Source organism: Hydractinia symbiolongicarpus, chromosome 12 (genome assembly GCF_029227915.1).
Source record: "Hydractinia symbiolongicarpus strain clone_291-10 chromosome 12, HSymV2.1, whole genome shotgun sequence".
Classification (NCBI taxonomy): domain Eukaryota; kingdom Metazoa; phylum Cnidaria; class Hydrozoa; order Anthoathecata; family Hydractiniidae; genus Hydractinia; species Hydractinia symbiolongicarpus.
Genome location: NC_079886.1, coordinates 21,612,393 through 21,631,660, shown reverse-complemented (window position 1 = coordinate 21,631,660; position 19,268 = coordinate 21,612,393). Strand labels below are relative to the sequence as shown.

Here is a 19,268-nt window from a genome sequence, read left to right as displayed (position 1 = left end):
GGTGCAGCAATCTCTCTAAGCGAGCATTTAAAAAGCGCTTTCGTCTTGTTGGAGAATGAAGAGACAACAGGGGATTAGGAACAAGATCAAATAGGGCTGGTACATAAGTATACAGTTTTTTGCACCAGACTTTTTCGGACAAAATAGTTTCAGACGTTTTTTAATTTAGTAGACCCATTTGCAACATAGCATGGGAAGGCGAAGGTATCCAAAGTATTTTCTACACAGTAGCTGTGCGCCATTATTAAAGTTGCAGCAGATTTCTTTGAATAAGAAATACAACCAAGTTTATAAAATAGCGTTAAGTGTTCGATTCTTGCAAATATTATATCTCTATAAATATACATTTTAAAATAAAAACAAAAATAACTTTTTCAATAAAAAAACCTTAAAAAAAGGGAACACTATGTACATCGCACTCGAACTGATAGAGTAGTAAGCCACTATAAAGCCACTATAAAACATCTTTCACGCACTATCTGTCCGATAAAAATTTCCATATTTGCTCATCATTTTTACTACAAATGCTCAATTCTATGGATCCACCTAGTGTCGCAGACAGACACATTCCAGTGGATGGATTATATAAACTACCCTAAAATAAAAAGAATGAGGTAATTTTAACTTGACTGAGATCAAAAAAGTCATTTACAAATAAACAGCTAAAATGGAGGAAATATCTTTTTTACACCGAACTTTTTTTTTCAGGTATGTGTTTTTCATTTTCAACAACAACAATATTGCGGTTTAGCATGATGATTTTAATGTGTGTATAGTCATAACCACAATGGCCTACAAAACTCCTCCTCAGGACAATATATACAAGATTAAATCAATATTTTAACCCTTGAAAAGAAAGTCGGAGTCTAAAAGCGCTTTGTTATGAAATTTCGGACCTACAAAATCAATAATTCATTCAAAAATCTCTCCGCAAATTTTGCCAAGTCCGAGATTGTTGGTCATGTTACGGGCCATCAAAGCAGCGCAAACTCACCCAAACAGTTTTGTGTCACGGCACACCTACTTAGCGTGCGCCCCATGCATTTGCTACACATCTAATGCTCGCAATCCGTTGTTGCGTTAAACTAAAGTCAACTAAAGTCAACAGGCCAGGGGGCAGCGCAAATTTATAGACGCCAAAAAACATTTAGGTCTTATTCTATCAAATAAGCCTAAAATGAGCATATAGTTCCTTTTTGTTCGTGAGTTATAGTCAATTGAAGTAGGAATAAAAGTTGTGTCAAAATTGGGTTTTTTGACAAACGGACCGCAATACGAGGGTTAATGACACGGGAGTTTTGAAAGCTTGGGGAATTTTATATCATTAATCAGATAACTAAATTAGAAGGACCCTTAAACAGTATTAAATTTATGGTTTTTAGTACAGAAATTATGACCTGCAAAAATATAAGAGAAAATATAAAAACCAACAAAAATCTTCCAAACAAGGCCAGAAAACTTACATGTAGATAATTCCATTCTTGACCAGAAAGATCTTGATGACATTTCATTATTCTTGCCTGTTTGCCAGTTTTGACAAACATAGACACATCCAAACAAAGTTTCTTTTTAATTTTTAGTTCTCCTTGTGAATTAAGGGACCAGCGGTACTGAAAGAAAAACAGAATATAACATAAACCATTGGAAAAGAAAAAAAAAGAAAAGAACGAGTTTTGTACTTTCAAGTATAAATACAAATATTATAAATATAAAATGTTGTAAATACGGTGGAGTATATCGCACTGTCTCGAAGTAAAAACTTTGGTCCCGTACGCATTTACGGTCTCGCTAACTGAAATCTGTCCCGCTATCTCGAACTTCTCGCTATCTCGAAATAATTTTTAGTCCCTTGGGACAAATTAAAACCTTTATCTCGAACTTTTCATGCCGCTGATAGAAACCAGTTTCGTTTTTGTTCGAATGCACTTTTGAATTTTCGAAAGCTTTACGGAATGTTTTTTCTTTTTCCCAATTTGTGTATTTATTATCTACGTTGGGTATCTTTTACTCTCAAGGTGTAAAAAAAGAAGGTTACTGTAAAAAACATTGAATGAGAAGTACAAAGCACTTAGAGAAATAGAGAAAGGACTTTCAAATAAAAATGCTTCTATCAAATATCAAGTCCCATCAAATACAATTTCGACATGAGTCCAAAATCAAGAAGAGAATTTGAAATGAAAGCTTTGGCAGAGAACTCTTCTAGCAAAAAAGCAAAACTTAAGAGACAGTAATTTTAATAAACTCGACAATGTTGTGCTAGGGTTTTTTTTGTCAAAACGACTTAAAACATTTCAATAGACGGCAGGCAACTTGTTAAAAGAGAAAGCTCGCATGTATGTTAAATATTTGGTTCATAGCAATTTTATGCATCGCCTGTATCAAATGGCTAAAACAGTGGGAAAATTTTTACCTTTTTTCCCACCGGCGTAAAGAAGATTTAAATAGTATGCAAGAATTAATTGTCGCGAATTAGGCAATTCCAGATTTTCGCAAAAAATGTTTTTCCGCAAAATTGGCAACAATGTTTTAAAAATTCATTTCTCGTAACTGATCTAGCTTCTACATTGTGAAATATGAAACCTACGTACCGTGGATTTGAAACAATGGGATAATATTATCAGACTGTGCTTTTGAAGTGCACCACCACGTACGGACAAACATTTCTTCCATCGTTTATTTTGTATCTACATAAATCAAAAGAAATATTTTCGTTTTTAAAATTGGCTACACTTGGCTTTTTCACATGGTAAAATTAAAGTGAATTATATAGAGAAGTTACCATTTACAATGTGGGCAAAACTTCCTTCACCCGAAATTAGGAAATTATTTCTATGAAATTTAGATGACAAAATAACAAGTGATAATAGTAAAAAAGTTATCAACATTTTCACTATGCTAGAGTCACATGACATAAAATTAGTTGACAGAAACCAACTCTGAAAGAGCTTTCCAATAGTTTACGAAAGTTTATTAATTTACGAAATCACAAATAATAGTTGGATACCTTTCCCTCCTTCAGCATATGGTATTCAATCTGGTTTCGTCTAAATGTTTGAACACCAGGTCTCACGTTTGGTATTTCGAGTTCTGGATACACCTCATTTAAATACCATTTAAAAGTTTTACACCTCAACTGCTGACGAAGAGTTATTCGCTCAGTAACATTCACTATTACATTGGACAAATCTTTTCGAATATCATAAAAATATTTTTGATACTCGTCAAGCCATACCTTCACCAAACGAACTGAGTTTCTTGCCATTGTGTCTCCTTTTCCAGCATCTCCGTAAGGTCGACGGTTACGAAATAAATGACCAACACGTGAGCATGGAACAAATTCTAGTCTCCCCCCACACATCCAAATCTAAAAATACAAAAAAACACTTTAATTTTGCTTGAAGCAAGAAGTCTGGGAATGTTAGACATTGTTAACCAGACATACATGGCGACCTAAAACATTAAAATTTTCAGTTTTGGCCAAATTTAGGCAAAAAGTGGCCCATAGAACAAAGAAGATAACCAGTTTCGCTATATAGTCGATCCGAATACTACCTTTACTTAGGCTAATTTTCTTTGGTATTTTCTCATTCATACAATTCTAGTTATTACTTCTTCAGATGGCTTTCAGGCTAATTTGTTTGCCTTGTGGTATTTTGCAGACTAGAATAAATATGAAATCAATTTCATGCACTCTCTGTACAAATGTCACTCTATCAAGAAACTACTTTCACCACAGAATGTGGCTTAAAAATAATATAAAAAAATATTAGATGCCACATTTACTTGTTGCATTATAGTCAAATGTCAAATACTAAAACAATTTTTTTTATGTATTAAATATAAAAAAAAAAAAAAAAATTGAATAATAGAAAGTATTTTTGAAAAATAGTATGATTTTCTGCTTTACAATTGGCGGTTAAAGAGATATTTCATGTTGAAATATGGCAAAAAATCACTATACTGCTGAATCTGCACATTTCAAACTACCTCAGTGTCTAAACTATTATTGTATTTGAACACCAAGTACTACGTTTGACTGCAATCTACGAATGGAAGATAATATTATGTTCATAAGAAATCTTGATAAAATACAGTCTAATTGCATTACCCGAAATGAAATTTCCAAGTTTTCACCGCCCCAAATGTCCATACCTTCATCATATCCACCAAGTTTAAAAAAGTAGTCTCTTTCCATTGCAAATATACCACCTGCCATTGTAGGAGAACTAAGGAGAAACATTTAAGTACGTGCAGAGATTCCTTTACTGGTCCCGTTTGTAAAAAAATACGACTAACATTGAAAAAAGACTAACATTTCTTGTTAGTTGTACAAAACTGGCAAAATAAAGTGATTCTTTTTGTTATTGCATGCTCAATAAAGTTAAAGCACATTCCAATTTCTAGGTAAATAAAAAAAGTATTACCTATATGGTTCTGTGTAGTATTTTGAAGACATATTAGGAATGTCTTCCCATGAAAAATGCATGCCCCAATTAAAACCTCCTTGTACATATGGAGAAGACTTGTAGACAAAGGTATTTGGGTTAATCATATCAATGATAGGACACACAACAGTTTTAGTGTTGTTTTGAATTCTTGCTAGAAGAGGTTCCATCCAATGTTGACTGACCTCACAATGACTATCCAGAAAAATTAATACATCACCTGTTGCCAGGCGAGCAGCAGACAAACGAGCTTTGATTAATCCTTTTCTTTCAGTTGCACGATGTAATTTAACAATTGGAAAGTTGGATTCCAGAAATATAGGTAGCTTCTTAATAAGTCTTCCTTATGGTAAAGAAAAAAGATGTTTAAGATCTAGATGACAACCTATCAACAAACAAATATGCTTTACCAACTTTTCTGGGTAAGATTAAAAATTTTTACCCTTTTACCTGAGTTTTCACTGGAAGGTGTGTAACATAAAGTGTGTTGACTACTTGATTTCACAAAAATAGCTGTGGATAAAATTATTTTACTCTTCCGCCTTTAGTGAATTAGTGAACCCAAGAAATATAGTTCTGATTTGCAAAAATTTGAACTAGAGTTAAAAAGGATAATTTAGCCCTCAAAATGGGATACATACATACCCCCGTTTTCAAAAAGATTCTTGTAAGCAGCAACAAGCAAAACTCAAGTATTATGTTCCAACATGTTTTGCATTGATAAAGTACCCAGTAAACACACAAGGTTTTATTGGGTTTAAAAAAACATGACTTTTCATTTAGTCAATAATTTAAAAAAATTTGTACAATGAATTTATTTATGAAACATCACTAGTTCAAAGTAAAGACACAAAACTAAAAAAATCTAACATACCATGATCACTTAAATCATCAAAAAGTATAACTTCATGTAAAAGTTTTCTTGGTGTTCGTTTCACAACACTGAATACTGTTCGTAATAATGTTGACCAAGCTTCATTATGAAAACAAATAACAACACTGGCCTTTAAATATAATAATGGATACTGGTTCAGTTTAGAAATGCATCTATAATATAAAAATGCATCAATATCTGAACTATGCTGGAGTGACATAACATGACTTATCTCTTTGAGATGAAAAGAAAATGCCTTATGCATACCAATTTTAACATAGAGAAAACTTGGTGAATTTTTAAGTTGTTCTAAAATTACATTAAGTTCACACCGATATTTACATTTTTCTTTGCCATCACCCAATTAAAACTCAAAATTATTTTTTCTTGTATTGTATTCTTGTATTGTCAAATTATATCCATGAAAAATTAAGGTTTTTCTTTCATAACCTATATAAATATGACACAATAAAAATATCACGGAGTGACATGGCTATAGTATGACAAATTTGTTGCATACACAAAATAAAATTTCTGTAAATCAATATGGAGTAACCTACGTTACAAAACATTTCTCAATTATTTTCTCTTCTCTACACACCTCAAGTATGGTGTGATTGTTTAAAATAGTGATTACCCATATCCTAACAGGTGGCAACTTATACAAATATTTATGTTGATTTATGCTAATTTGAGAGAAGGTTTACCTTATTTAAAATTTTAGGACAGTGTAAACCTACCTTTTATTAAATGTTTGTGGAATAACACGATCAAAACCAATACGATCTGATACCAAGACATTAAATGCATATTTGCTGTAACCAATTGCACGTTGCTGAATTTCATCTTCATTATGAATTAAACCAATCAGCTCAGTATTTGTTAAATTAGGTGTCAACAATATATTTTGCTCTTTCAAAGGTACAAGATTTTGATGGTTGTCTCTATGTTTTTTTATTGACTTTTTCCATATCATTTTTACATCATTTTTATTTTTCGGTAGTATGTGATCAAGTAAAAGCAGCCAGCCAAATATTGTTAAAATACAACAACACATGAAATATTTGGCAATTCTTTTTACATTTAAGTACATCACAATTTGATGACAGTTCTGAGATAAGAAATTCTCACAAATTTTTCTTCTAATCTATAAATTAAGAAAAACAAAAAAGCATTCCTTAAATTGTTGGTTAGCTGCAATACAAGTTTGTCTGAAGTTTAAATCACAGGGCATATTTTTTCGAAAGCAATAAAATGCAATCTTATGAAGTTATATAAACAAGCCAGTTCAAATCAAGTTGAAAAAAAAATGTCTAAAGAATAAAACGAACAATAATAAAGTAAAAAAAAAGTTTTATTTTAAGATTATAATTACACTTTATAAAAACTTAGTTACGCTAGAAATAAAATCTAAAAAGATATGCTGAAAGTTTAATTTATTTTTCATTAAATTATTTTAGAATACTAGCTATATCTAAACGTTTATCAGAAATATTATGGGTCATCGACAAAGAGTTTTTCTCTCTGTTAATGGCAAATTGGCCATTAGGGAGGAGGGGGTAATGCATCATCCGTTAGAAATATAAAAATGGAGACAAATTACACACTTTTCTCACCTTTATTTCTTTTAGGAAAAATGAAAAAAATTAAACAAATTAGAAAATGTTTCAACAGTAAAAATCCGCCATAATCGAGAATTGGTTGTTGTAAAAATGGATCTTGTGTTCATATAAGTCTCCACGGAGATTGTTGTTTAAAGCGCAATGAATCAATATCGGGTATTTATGAACATGTATACATACTCATTTCCAGAGACAATGTTCGCAAGGAATTTTGCAATGGAAATTGGGAGACCATGGAGAACACACTGGAATAGTTTCAAGATAAGTTAGCTAAGCTGATACATATTACGTAAACCAAATAAAAAGTTTTTAGAACGTGTTTATTATATGCAACAATGCCATTCATCTGCGTGTACGCTTCGATCAGGCCATTGCTGTTTTGCGCATTCATTGTAAAACAATACTGGAGACAAGAAGGAAGGGGAATTCTATTTAACAGCCAATTTGCTGGTAACGGAGATGAAAACTAACATAGAGGATATGGGCTTGCCATTAAGGGGCATGGGGAGTGGGGTCCGACTCTAGCAGCCAATTTGATGTTAACAGAGACGAAAACTGTTTGTCAACAGCCACCTATAGCTACACTTGATATTATAAAGCTAATTTTTTAGTTTAACTGAGGTATTTTTCCAGGCACCCCAACCAACTCACCAACTCAATCTTCTTCTGCTACAAATACCCAGCCTTCTTAGCTCATCTTCAAACAGTAATAGGGTTATTAAAGTTCTAGCAATACCTTTGTGCCACAAAATTTACTGTGAAAGATCTTTCTTTAACCCGCGTCCACATTTTTTACATCAGGTATTTAATTTCCATTACCTTTAAAAATGCATATAAATGAGTTTTTTTACTGTACGTTTGAAGATAAAGTTAAGCTAAGCTCTTTAGGCTACATAATTCATCCAGCTAACAGTGTTTAGTGATATACACATGGACCACCAAATATAAAAATGAGAAGATGTCTTTTCCACCATATTTCATTCGATTTCGTTTTCATTTTCTGGACCTGCTCTCCCCCTTTGATATTTTAAAATTCACGGAAACTCTACTTGAATTTCCAGTCTAAATTTTACAACAGTATATTGTACATATATTTACTCCTAAACTATTTTAACATATTTAACAAACAGAAGAAGATAATCTATGTTAATATATGTGTTAATAAAATGCGGAAAAAGGAGAGCCCCGATACCTCCCTAGACACCAGTCCCTATGAGGCCATTCGTGACAGAAGTACATCGGATCAAAATTAAAATTTTAGAAGCAAGGAAAAAAACATGGCACAGCACAGTTGAGTTGATTTTATTTTTAATTGTGATTGCTGCTTTATTAGCTACTATGTAATCTAGTGGGACATTTTTTAAAACATGTAGATAGCTAGTTAAAAGCATACTTGGCAGCGTGGAAATGAACACAAAAAAGTATTTAAGGTAGCTCACCAGCCTATAGTTAGCTTTATTTTGTACTTTTATTAGCTATTGCTAGCTAGCTATTATATAGGCAGCTTAAAGTACAAAATATTACGTTTGGCTTGGGCCAGTACTTTTTTGAAAAAAATGGATTGAGACTAGATTATTCTTGGTTTACACGCAGTATTATGACTCTTAAGGTGCGTAATCACCCTTTTTGAAAAAAATTAACATAATGCATTTTTTTATTAATTTCAAAGTTCAGACGGAGTTATGACTTTCCTAAAAATTTGAGGATATCAAACTTACTAGAAATGGAAATAATGGCATATACTTTAATATCTTAAATTTATTGTTGTTTTTTTCTAGCCGCCATATTTAACGATCTTGTTGATCTCTTATTCCTGTCTAATAAGCGGACTGTTGCAAAATGTTCGTGTGAAACTGTACGTAAACAATTGGCCTTAACTTTAAATGAGTGCTGAGATGGAGTTCGATAATATCACCATTATGTTAGGCTCAGTTCAGGCCATATTTTTGGCTTGTTTTTGCACTGTAAAACATGGCATCAAAAAATGGAAAGAAATTTTATTTTCTATTGGAAAGGCACAGAAGAAAGAATAATTTTCTCTTTATTCTATTTGCCATTGTTTTTTGGGACCAGAGACAAAGCAAAAACGAAACAGAAAGAAGAAATCACAACATTGCCTGGTAATTTATCACGCTCTGTCTTTTTTTATTAGCTTAACCGGGATTATTGCATATTATATATAAGCAAAAAACCCAACGGGGGAGAATGCACATTGTAAAAGTTGAAGATAGTTAAAGCATTACGGAGATAAAAAATGGAGATCTAAAAATTTAGGTATTCTAATTGTCTAGATCTGATTATGTATCTGTAAGGGAACGACTAACTGTTTGAACAAAGGAAAATAATCAAAAAGTAAGATAACTAGCGAGGCGAAGCTATCTTCAGAAACAAGAACAAGAAGAGGTTGCTATTGAAAAAAAGTCTGATTTCAGTAAGTTAAAACGTTTAATAACAAAGAATTTTGATTGATTTATCTGATTTATTATGTTCGGAACTTTGTTGATACATTTATAAAAGCATGACAATAGAAACACAGCTACAGATGCTCTCCTTCATTCATTATTTTTTCTGTAATGGCATGAATCCAGCAACCTTGTGATCGATTTTGCTGTGAGTTTATTATGGCATGATTCGTGCAATGAAATGTAAGAGTTTGCTATTTCTATGAAACATTTGAACATGTTCCGGCTTTCAGTTTTCAATAAATATATATAATATAAACTTTACAATATATGTAGTATATATATAAAGTTTTAATGTACATCCCTTAACAGGTCTAAAATTACTGATGGCAGAAAATGTCAAAATATGACATCGTAATTTATGCAGCACAATTAAATTTGAATATCTTGATAATATGAATATATTGATAACAAAAAGAGCTTTTCAAAAAATTTCAATGACTTGTTAACCAACTTTTTAGGCTCTACAATATAAGTCCACGTAGATACTAAAAGTAGGAACAACAGTAACCAACAGTATTTCGAAGTAACCACCAGAGAACCACCAGTATTATGAAGTAACCACCAGAGAACCAACTGTTTTTTTAAGTAACCACAAGAGAACCAGCAGTTATTATTAATTTACTCCAGATAAGGCAGCAACAGCGGTGCAAAGGTGTTGTGATTTTTATGCACAACACTTCATGACCTTAAACTACCAAATATGATAAATAAAAGGGCACCTAGTTCTCAGGGTTTTTTTTATACTTTTTGCTCTTGCTAACCAGCTACTTTTAAGTTGTTTTCACGAGGTACAATAAATGGATTCTGCGAAGATTAATTTTCGAAAAAATGAATAAAATTCGCAGAATTAACCAACTTAAGTGATTTATTTATGTATTTCGCCTAAAGGCAATAATGGAAACAAGAAGAACAGAACGAAAATAGTGTTTTCAGGATTAAAGTTCATTCTTTGAAATAAAATGTAACACGTTTCAAGGAAAAAACATTCATATCGAAAGCGTAATTTTTTTGCTTGAACAGAAACCATGTGAGAAAAACAAACGTATATTTTCTGCCGGATGCCATGTTGTTTCTTCACAACATTTATTAATTCATTCGAACTTTACTTTGTCTACCAAAAGAAAAAAATGTCTCGTTTTTGACCCTCCGCCATATAGCGTTTTATTTGGTTTACAATACACGAATTGCAAAATGAAATTCCTTCGGTCAAATACATAATCAGATTAAGCGGAATAATATTTTTGGAAGCGTTAAAGGAAGTGTATAATCGCTGCGAAAAATAAACTAAAATTGATATGGATTCTTTAACAGTGGATACAATGGCAGTAGAGGTATCACCACGCTTGATGACTTCAAACTGTGCAGTTTTTTAATTCATTCAGTTCATTCGAACTTTAACGTCTACCACAAGAAAACAATGTCTTGTTTTGGACACACCTCCATATAGTATTTTTCGTTATATTTGGTTTACAATTCAGATATTAGTCTGTTATTTAAAATATTAATTTTGTTTTTGTTAATTCTCGCATGTGGTTTTAAAAGCCATCTGTCTCAACTGTTGCACAAAGCCCAAGTCACACCAGACATAAACATTTCAGAAAAATGGATCATGAACTGTTGTGTACATTATAAAATGTTTCAAATTCAAAGCTCAAAGTTCGAAGTAGTGGCGTTTATTTCGTTTTATCTATTTAATTGGTCGTTCTCTTGTGGTCACTTAAAAAAACTGCTGGTTCTCTGTTGGTTACTTCAAAACACAGGTGGTTCTTTGGTGGTTACTTCAAAATACAGGTGGTTCTCTGGTGGTTACTTCAAAATACTGCTGGTTACTGCTGGTTCCTACTTTTAGTAAAAGCGATAAGTCCAACATCAGTTTATACCTTGGGATCCCTTTAAGCGAAAAATCAATTTACACATATTTTGCTTTTTAACTACATTATTACAACCACTTGTAATTAAATTACATTAAAATGTTTTAACTAAATACTTTTTTTCTGCGCCAAATCTTAACATTTATTTACAAATTTGAAGTAATTTTTTTAAAAAAGCTTTTTCACTTTCTTGTTTTTGTTTTGAAATGTTCTTTAATAAGCTATTCTTGCATGAGCTGAAAATCGCTTATGTAAAATTACTTTAGTGTGTGTGGTTTTGTACACATGTGATTGCACACATCCAAGACTGCAGATTTTTAGATTTTTTTATGATACTGTTTGCTTAAATCGAGTCTTCTAAGGCTCCACCATCGTTAAAAGAATGCAATTGCAACAATGTGCTTCTAGATCCCTTCTAAAAATATATATCCTGTAGCAAATAATTTTTCAGCTTGCCACTCTTGACAATTGTGGTCGTTTCTTTTTTGATTTGACAAGAAGCAGGTTGCCAGTCGCCACACAATCTTAAAAAAATTATAGCTTGTCTATCCATTTAGATACAACAACCAAGATAAAAATTCACAACAAGATTGTGGCCATAAAAAAACCCATAAAAACTACCATTTTAAATGTGTAAAAAACATGCATCATATAAAATAGGGGAAAATCATCCAAAATGAAAATAATCTTTACAAAATGCAATACAAAGTTGTAATGTTTTCATGAATTCAACAAAGTTGTGCTGTTTGGGATAATCATCATCATCATCATTCTCGGCTTAACATTCGTTTTCCATGCTAGCATGGGTTGGACAAGGTATATTAATGACCCTCTTCCAATCTGATCTAGACTGTGTTAGATCTAAACTCAACTTCCTCTGTATCAAGTCTGTCCTTATAACCTCCTGCCAAGTCTTTCTCGGTCTGCCCCAGGAACTATTAAGTCTCTACACTTTCTTACCCAATTATTCTCCTCCATTCTTTCCAAGTGTCCCAGCCAATTCAATCTTCTTATCTGGATAACATCTTTAATTCTACGGATTACTTAACCTGCTTCTTAGTTCATCTGAACACTTTCTGTCTCTCAAACTGGCGTTACACATCCACCTAACCATTCTCATATCAGTCCTTTCTAAACTGTCAAGATCTGCGATCTCACTAGCCTACAACATAACAGTTCTTACACAGGCCTCATACAACCTACCTTTTACCTCAATTGACAAGACTCTGCTAGTCAACAAAGGAAGTAACTCTCTGAACTTTTTCCAAGCAGAAACTATCCTGCAAGTAACACTTCTTCCAACACCCCTTCACTGCCTGACATATCACCTAAGTAACAGAAATTCTCAACGATCTCTAACGAGCCACAGTTGTACATCATTAAAGCTGGAAATACTTCATTCTCTATATTCTCACATTTGCAAGTCTTGCATACAAACTGAATGTCAGCTCTTAACCTTCCACCAATGCTACTGCACTTCTTATGTACCCAATACTTGCAAGTCTGACAAAAAATTGAGTTACTACCAACCCATTTCTTGCAAACTCCACAAGGCCACTTTCCAACTACAAGGTCACACTTGGCTGCAATGCTACTAATCATGACTTTAGAATTTGCTGTGTTCACCCTTAGCCTTTTCTCTTCTAGTCCTTTCTTCCACTTCTCAAATTTTTCAACTAATTCTTCCATCAACTCTGCTATGAGAACCAAATTATCTACATACAATAACTTCCATGGACAACCTGTTCTGAACTTCATTGACAACGCTTCTAAGACTAGAACAAACAACAAAGGACTAAGTACAGAACCCTGATGTACACCAACATTTACACTAAATTCATCACTAAATGAATCGTTCATCCTGACATGACTTCTAGCATTGCTGTACATAGACTGTACCATCGTAACTAGCCACTCATCCACACCTAATTTTCTCATCGCCCACCAAATAACTTTACATGGCACTCTATCAAAAGTTTTCTCTAAATCTACAAAAGAAAAATAGAGATTCTCTCTCTTTCTTAAATACTTTTCCTGAAGCTGATTGAGTAAAAATATTGCATCTGTAGTGCCACGCCCTGGAAAAAAACCAAATTGCATCTTGTCTATATAAATTCTTTCTCTAAGTAACTTTCAATCACTCTTTCAATAACTTGCATTACTTGATCAACTACAACCCTCTATAGTTATCTCTTTCTAATGCATCACCCTTGCCCTTGAAACAATTCACTATTACACTTGACTTCCACTCACTCTCAATAGCACCATCCTTTGTAATCTGATTAGCAAGACTTGTAATAAGCTCAACTTCAATATATATACCTGATACTCCTGCAGCCTTGCCAATCTTCAATTTCCTAATACCCTTCACTACCCATTCTGTATTGATCTGCATAGCTGGCCCTTCTACAGCATCATCATCAGACAAATTATCCTCATCCCAATCAAACTCAGTATTAAGCAACCTTTGATAATAATTCTTCCAAGCTACCCTTTTCTCCTCCTCTGTGCTAGCCAAAACACCTTCATCATTACACTTCTCGCCTACAATATCTTGATTAGTCTTCTTCATTTGCTTTGCTATCTTGAATACCTTGTTGCGCTGGTCTTCCCTTCTTAACACATCTGCAAATCTGTTTCTCTCTGCTTATGATTTTGCCTTATACACTGCTGTACGAGCACAACGCTTAGCTTCTAAGTAAATATTTTTTACTACCACCTGACTTCCACTCTTTCCAAAGTTTCCTCTTTCCCTTTATACACTGGTCAACCTCACCACCAGGTTTGTCTATGTCTAGCTGGTGTTCTTTCGTCCACCCACAGGTATCATTAGAAGCTTCTAGAAGACAATTTTTCAAAGTAGTCCAAATACTTTCAACATTGTCACTATCACGTTGACCATTGTGGGCTAAATGCTGAACTTTTGCACTAAATTGTCTTGCTACAATCTCTTCCTTCGGCTTCCAGACTTTACGACGTGGCCTGTACTTTCCTTTGGGTTCTTTAACACTCTTCAAGATAATATCACAAACCAACAACCTATGCTGGGAAACACACTCTTCCCCCAATATAACTTTCTTGTCCTTTACCACTTTCTTGTCTGACTTTCTAACCAGGAAATAATTTATCTGTGTCTTACAACCACCTGACTTATATGTTATCAGCCTACTCTGTCTCTTACTGAATGATGTGTTGCAAACCACCATGTCCATTGCCATTCCAAACTCAAGCAATCTCTCACCTTCCTTTTTTCTGCTCCCAAATCCATAGCCTCCATGCACGCCTCTATAACCTTTAGGCGACTTCCCAACATGACCATTAAAGTCGCTGCCACCATAACAAGTTCAGTGTCTCCAAACTTTGATGTGACTGCTATTAACTCATCATAAATATTATCTTTATCTTCCTCACTGAGTCCACACTGTGGAGCATAAACTAACAGAAAAGTAACAATCCTAGTACCTATCAAAAACTTTATCACTATAATACGACTATTAACAAGCATAACATCTATTACTTTTTCTACCCACTTCTCTGCAACGAATATGCCAACTCCTCCATATCCATCACTATTACCAATCCAAAAAAGCTTGCCCTCCTACCTTCCACAAATCTCACTGAAGGTCCTCACCACCTGACTTCCTGAACACAACACATATCAACAGATCTACATTCTAACATTTCAACTACTTCACCTGCTCTACCTTTCAGAGTACCAACATTTATACTAGCCATCCTCAAGCTAGTGTTATCTACAGTACTGGAAAAAGTTTGTTTAACATATCAAGCGCGCAATGTGCGTGGACTCCCTCGATACGCGATGTACTGGGTTTATAATAATAAAAAACAATTAAAATAAATTGTCGCGATCTATTGAGAATCTAGTATCGTGACAAAATCCGTCTCGATGTATCGCGATGGTAGGTGATAATGAGAATAAAGAGAAAGTTTTTTTAATGAGATTAGAGAGAACCTTGTGATGTGATAGCTGGGTAACGGTCTGATGATGCTCACACCTGATGTCTGTCCTACCCTGCGCAACACCTTCACTTCTTAAAGTTCCAGCCCCGTTTAAGCAGTTTGTCTGATCAACCGTTCTTACGGTTCTGTTCTTACATTAATGAAGAGTTTTGGCATTGTTTTACATCTGGATGCCCTTCCTAGCACCAACTGTTCACAGACTGGACTGGGTATTTTTTAAAGTGACACCATCATTATGTGGCATTTCATGGGACTTCCACAATTGCCCCTTTAAACTATGGTATGGTGAAGGACGTTCAACTTCTCTCTTGTCTCTTAAAGAGACCCTTCACCTAACAATGGAACATTTGACTCCTGTATATTTCGTTCGATTCGGAACATTCAAATTGCACATCAATTGTTGGCAATATAAAACATCAAAACAATACCTGGTATTGTAATAAAATATAAGGATTATAAACGTTTTAGAAATGTAAATCATCAATTAAACCTTTTTTGCAAATGAAATAATCATTACAAAACAATTTTTTTCTAGAAGCAATAATGCTAACATGGAGTTTGACAGATTTCTAGCAACTGGAGATGCACAACAACTGTTAGAATACAAAGTAAAAAAGATGTTCTGAATCACAAGCACAAGTCTTCTCATGCACGTTCCTGTCATCAAATTTCCAACAGCAAATAATAAGGGTTGAGAGCTTATAAGTGCATTCTGAGAATAGGTTATACAACCTCTGGGGTCAGCCCTGAATAATTAAATAATGTCAGTATTGTAAATATTAAAAAAGAGATCAAAAAGTACATGAAATAAAACTCATAAGGCTGGTTCACTGATTGATAGATCTATAAAATTTTAAATTAAGTCAGCAATTATGTAGACAAATGCAGAGTGCTGACGTAAATTACAATTAGTTATAACAACTTTATTTTGTCAAGGGGAATCTTTCTGAGAGTTTCGGCCACATGATATATCTGATTACCCAATTTTTTCGGAATTTACCTGAAAATTGAAAAAAATCGAATTTTTGGGCAATTTATGGTCTTTACTCATGCGAACTATGTAAAAACCAGAAAAATTGTAAAATAACTTTTATTTGGCTGTTAGAAACTTTAAACATAATGTGAAAATTCGCTCTAGAATGTAAGTAAAGCTTTTGATGATATCACAGAAAAAATCATGACACATGCTATTTTGTTTATTCCTGACAGACGGTAGGTGTGCTAAGTTTGATTCAATTTGGACAAGCCTGTCAAAAGTTATGAAGGAGCAGAATCCCCCCTCCCTTCTTCATAACATGTTCGAAATACCCTGAACTGAATATGGTTAATTGTTATCTCTCAATATCACTTAGAAGAAAAATAGATACAATGGAAGATCTGGAAACTAGGTTGGCCTGACCTTTAAAATCTAAAAAAAAAAAACTACAGTAAACCTGAAAAACTCTCTCATACACTTAAGAAAGGAAAAAAGAAAAGAGGGAATGTTTGTGAGTGAAAATAATTTGGTATCTCTTTGCGTGTGAGAATGTTATATTGTTAAAAAGTAGAACAGCAGGGGAAAAAATTTTGCAATAATTTTAAAAAGAAAAACAGAAAAAATTGACAATTTCACATTTTTAATAATAGTTGGCTTTTTTCCACTACATCGCTCGGCCTCCAGTAGCGTTCTTGAACATTCCTCTCAATCCTCCCCTCTCCTCTCCTGTGCTACCCTCTACTGTACCTTACAAAAAACCCGATTTCCTAGAACTCCTACTCCTTTTATATCTTACACCTGTGATACTTTCATGTTCCCACCTTCTTTCGTTTTTTATACATGCCATGGAACATTCCACCTTATATCTTCCACCTGTGATACTTTCATGTTCCCACCTTCCTTCGTTTTTTATACATGCCATGGAGCATTCCACCTCGCCCCTTTTGTTTTCCCAGTCTTTCCTAATCTTTTAAAAATACTGGAATACCTGTACTATACTCGTCATACTTATTTAAGAGATACCCCACACACCTTGCTCAGCACACCCATTGTACACTCAAACAATTTGTTACAATATATGATTTTGTAATAGAAACAAAATGAAATTTTGTTGCCTCAAAAGTGTTTTTTTATCTACATTAAGAATTCTTTATTACTCTCAGGTTTTTATTTTTTGCTTTATTTTTTATCATTTACAAAATGCTTTTTGCTTGACCCCTTACCCTCTGATACACTGTGTAACATGATTTCTTGACAATAAGTTACGCCCCTTTGACTGTTGTGACTAAATTCTTTTTAAACTTACTAGAATCCACAGACAGATATCAGTACATAGTTTCGTCACCCTAATTAATTCATGAAATGTTTGTTTTCCTCAATTAAGTAGTCATTATGGTACATTTTTAATTATAAACTTCTCTATATTTTAAAATAAGTCCTGAGTGCTTCCTAAATAAAAAATATATCTAATCACCATTGTGAACTGGATTAGTGTTTATGGCTTTTATATTGTTTTGTTTAATATAAGCTTTTTTTCAGCTTATAGCATTTATTGTTGTCTCATTTAGTTTGCATTATGACTGAATTTTTATACTTTATATGTTAATAAGGTTTGAAATGCTTTGAAAGATTATTTGTGTTGACAGTTTTGTTTCATAGATAAAAGCATGAAATAATGTCTCACTAAATGATCGTGTAGTAATATTTTATTAAATTGGTTGATCGGTATAGAATTCTGAAATCTAATCATTAGATATGTTAGTAATGTTAGCTTTATATTCTTATTGTTGGTGGCTATTAAAATGTTGGATCACATTATTTTATAAGTGATTGGATTTATATCATTTCTTTTAAATTGTCTCGTTTTCTGTACAAAGGGCTTGTAAATTTTTCTTGTGTAGAAATTGTTTTATACAGAAAAGTCAATACCGATGTTAGAAAACATTATTCAGGAATTTATTTCAGAAAAGTTAGCTATGAACCCTAGTATAAAATAAGTATGCACAAATGAATGTATCATGCTTGATAGTAAAAAATATGTTTTTTTTGTTCAAATGAATCATCTAACCACAGATATCAGACATGTCATTATTTTTATGTCCTTAAATTTAAAGCAGGACATGTCTGCTTCCTTTGAGGAAGGATATATTTCTTTCTTTTTTTATAAGATATTATATTTTTATTAATTTTGTGCAAACATACTTGTATATATATTACGAGTTGCAGCTGTTTGTTGTTGATTTTGTTGATTGAATTACAGACAGAAGATTTATCCGACAATAAACACCTTTTTTGAGTTTGTGTAATTAGTTTGTTTTAAATATATATGTGTATATTCTGCAGCTTTGTTTACCTTCTAATGTTCACGAGACCCTTTTAACAGTTATTTCTGCATGCTATTTTTTGCTATATACTATTTTTTAGATTATCCACTTTTTATTTATTTTGTTCAGTATTAGATAACAAATCTATCTTTTGGAATATCTCATTCTATGGCATCCCAATTTTGTAATCAAGTAGTTCTTGGCTTACCTGGATATCCTTTAGAAGTCTCTTCGTAATCTAACACAAGACAGTGAAGAAGTCATCTTGAAAATATTTTCATAAATGAATTGAATATATTTTTTTTATACTATTTTTTCCTATTAAACTATTTCATTGTGTTTCTTAAGTTGTCTGCAAGAAGTTGGATGGCAATTGAATTGAATGTATCAGATGGAATACCTATTGCCATAAATTTCTAATTTCTAAAATTTCTATAAAATGACATGTATAAAATATCAGAACTTTCAAAAAGGGGAGTGGAAATAGCCTTCTGTTATCTTCATATGTTATCTTCATGTAACTTGATTGTTAACTTTTCCAATATTTTCAACAAATATGTAATTTAGTATGTTATGTAAACCTTGTTTCATGTTTCGGCAGCAAAATAATTTCTCTCCCCCCTGATTTTTACCTGAACACTTCAAAAAACAGGGGTGGTAGTTAAAGCAATTTTGTATTTCTTATTTGTTTATTTACTATGCATGTTTAG

At 32.9% G+C, this 19,268-nt stretch overlaps 1 protein-coding gene across 3 annotated transcripts; it reads right to left on the bottom strand.

The window, feature by feature from the left end:
• Positions 1-221: 221 nt before the first annotated feature.
• On the bottom strand, positions 222-6,688 carry LOC130622321 (polypeptide N-acetylgalactosaminyltransferase 11-like). 3 transcript variants are annotated; one of them, XM_057437776.1, is made up of 8 exons: positions 6,060-6,688; positions 5,320-5,492; positions 4,666-4,788; positions 4,153-4,226; positions 3,005-3,364; positions 2,589-2,684; positions 1,464-1,610; positions 222-595 (listed from the first exon to the last, which is right to left on the bottom strand). In XM_057437776.1, the coding sequence occupies exons 1-8, from the start codon at positions 6,410-6,412 to the stop codon at positions 476-478; spliced, it is 1,446 nt and encodes a 481-aa protein (XP_057293759.1). In that variant the 5' UTR covers positions 6,413-6,688; the 3' UTR covers positions 222-475. The 3 variants fall into 3 exon arrangements, with proteins under 3 accessions (XP_057293759.1, XP_057293758.1, XP_057293760.1); XM_057437775.1 differs by having other exon boundaries at positions 223-595; positions 4,109-4,226; positions 4,425-4,788; positions 6,060-6,683; XM_057437777.1 differs by having other exon boundaries at positions 223-595; positions 4,109-4,226; positions 4,425-4,788; positions 5,320-5,418; positions 6,060-6,682.
• Between the last annotated feature and the right edge of the window lie 12,580 nt (positions 6,689-19,268).

Bases quoted from the DNA above. Each gene is read 5' to 3' on its own strand.
- LOC130622321 (XM_057437775.1), bottom strand. From the start codon at position 6,412: ATGTACTTAAATGTAAAAAGAATTGCCAAATATTTCATGTGTTGTTGT. The intron at 5,493-6,059 runs GTAGGTTTACAC...TTTATATTATAG, and splicing joins CCACAAACATTTAATAAAAG to ATGCATTTCTAAACTGAACC. The intron at 4,789-5,319 runs GTATGTTAGATT...CTTTACCATAAG, and splicing joins TGATGATTTAAGTGATCATG to GAAGACTTATTAAGAAGCTA.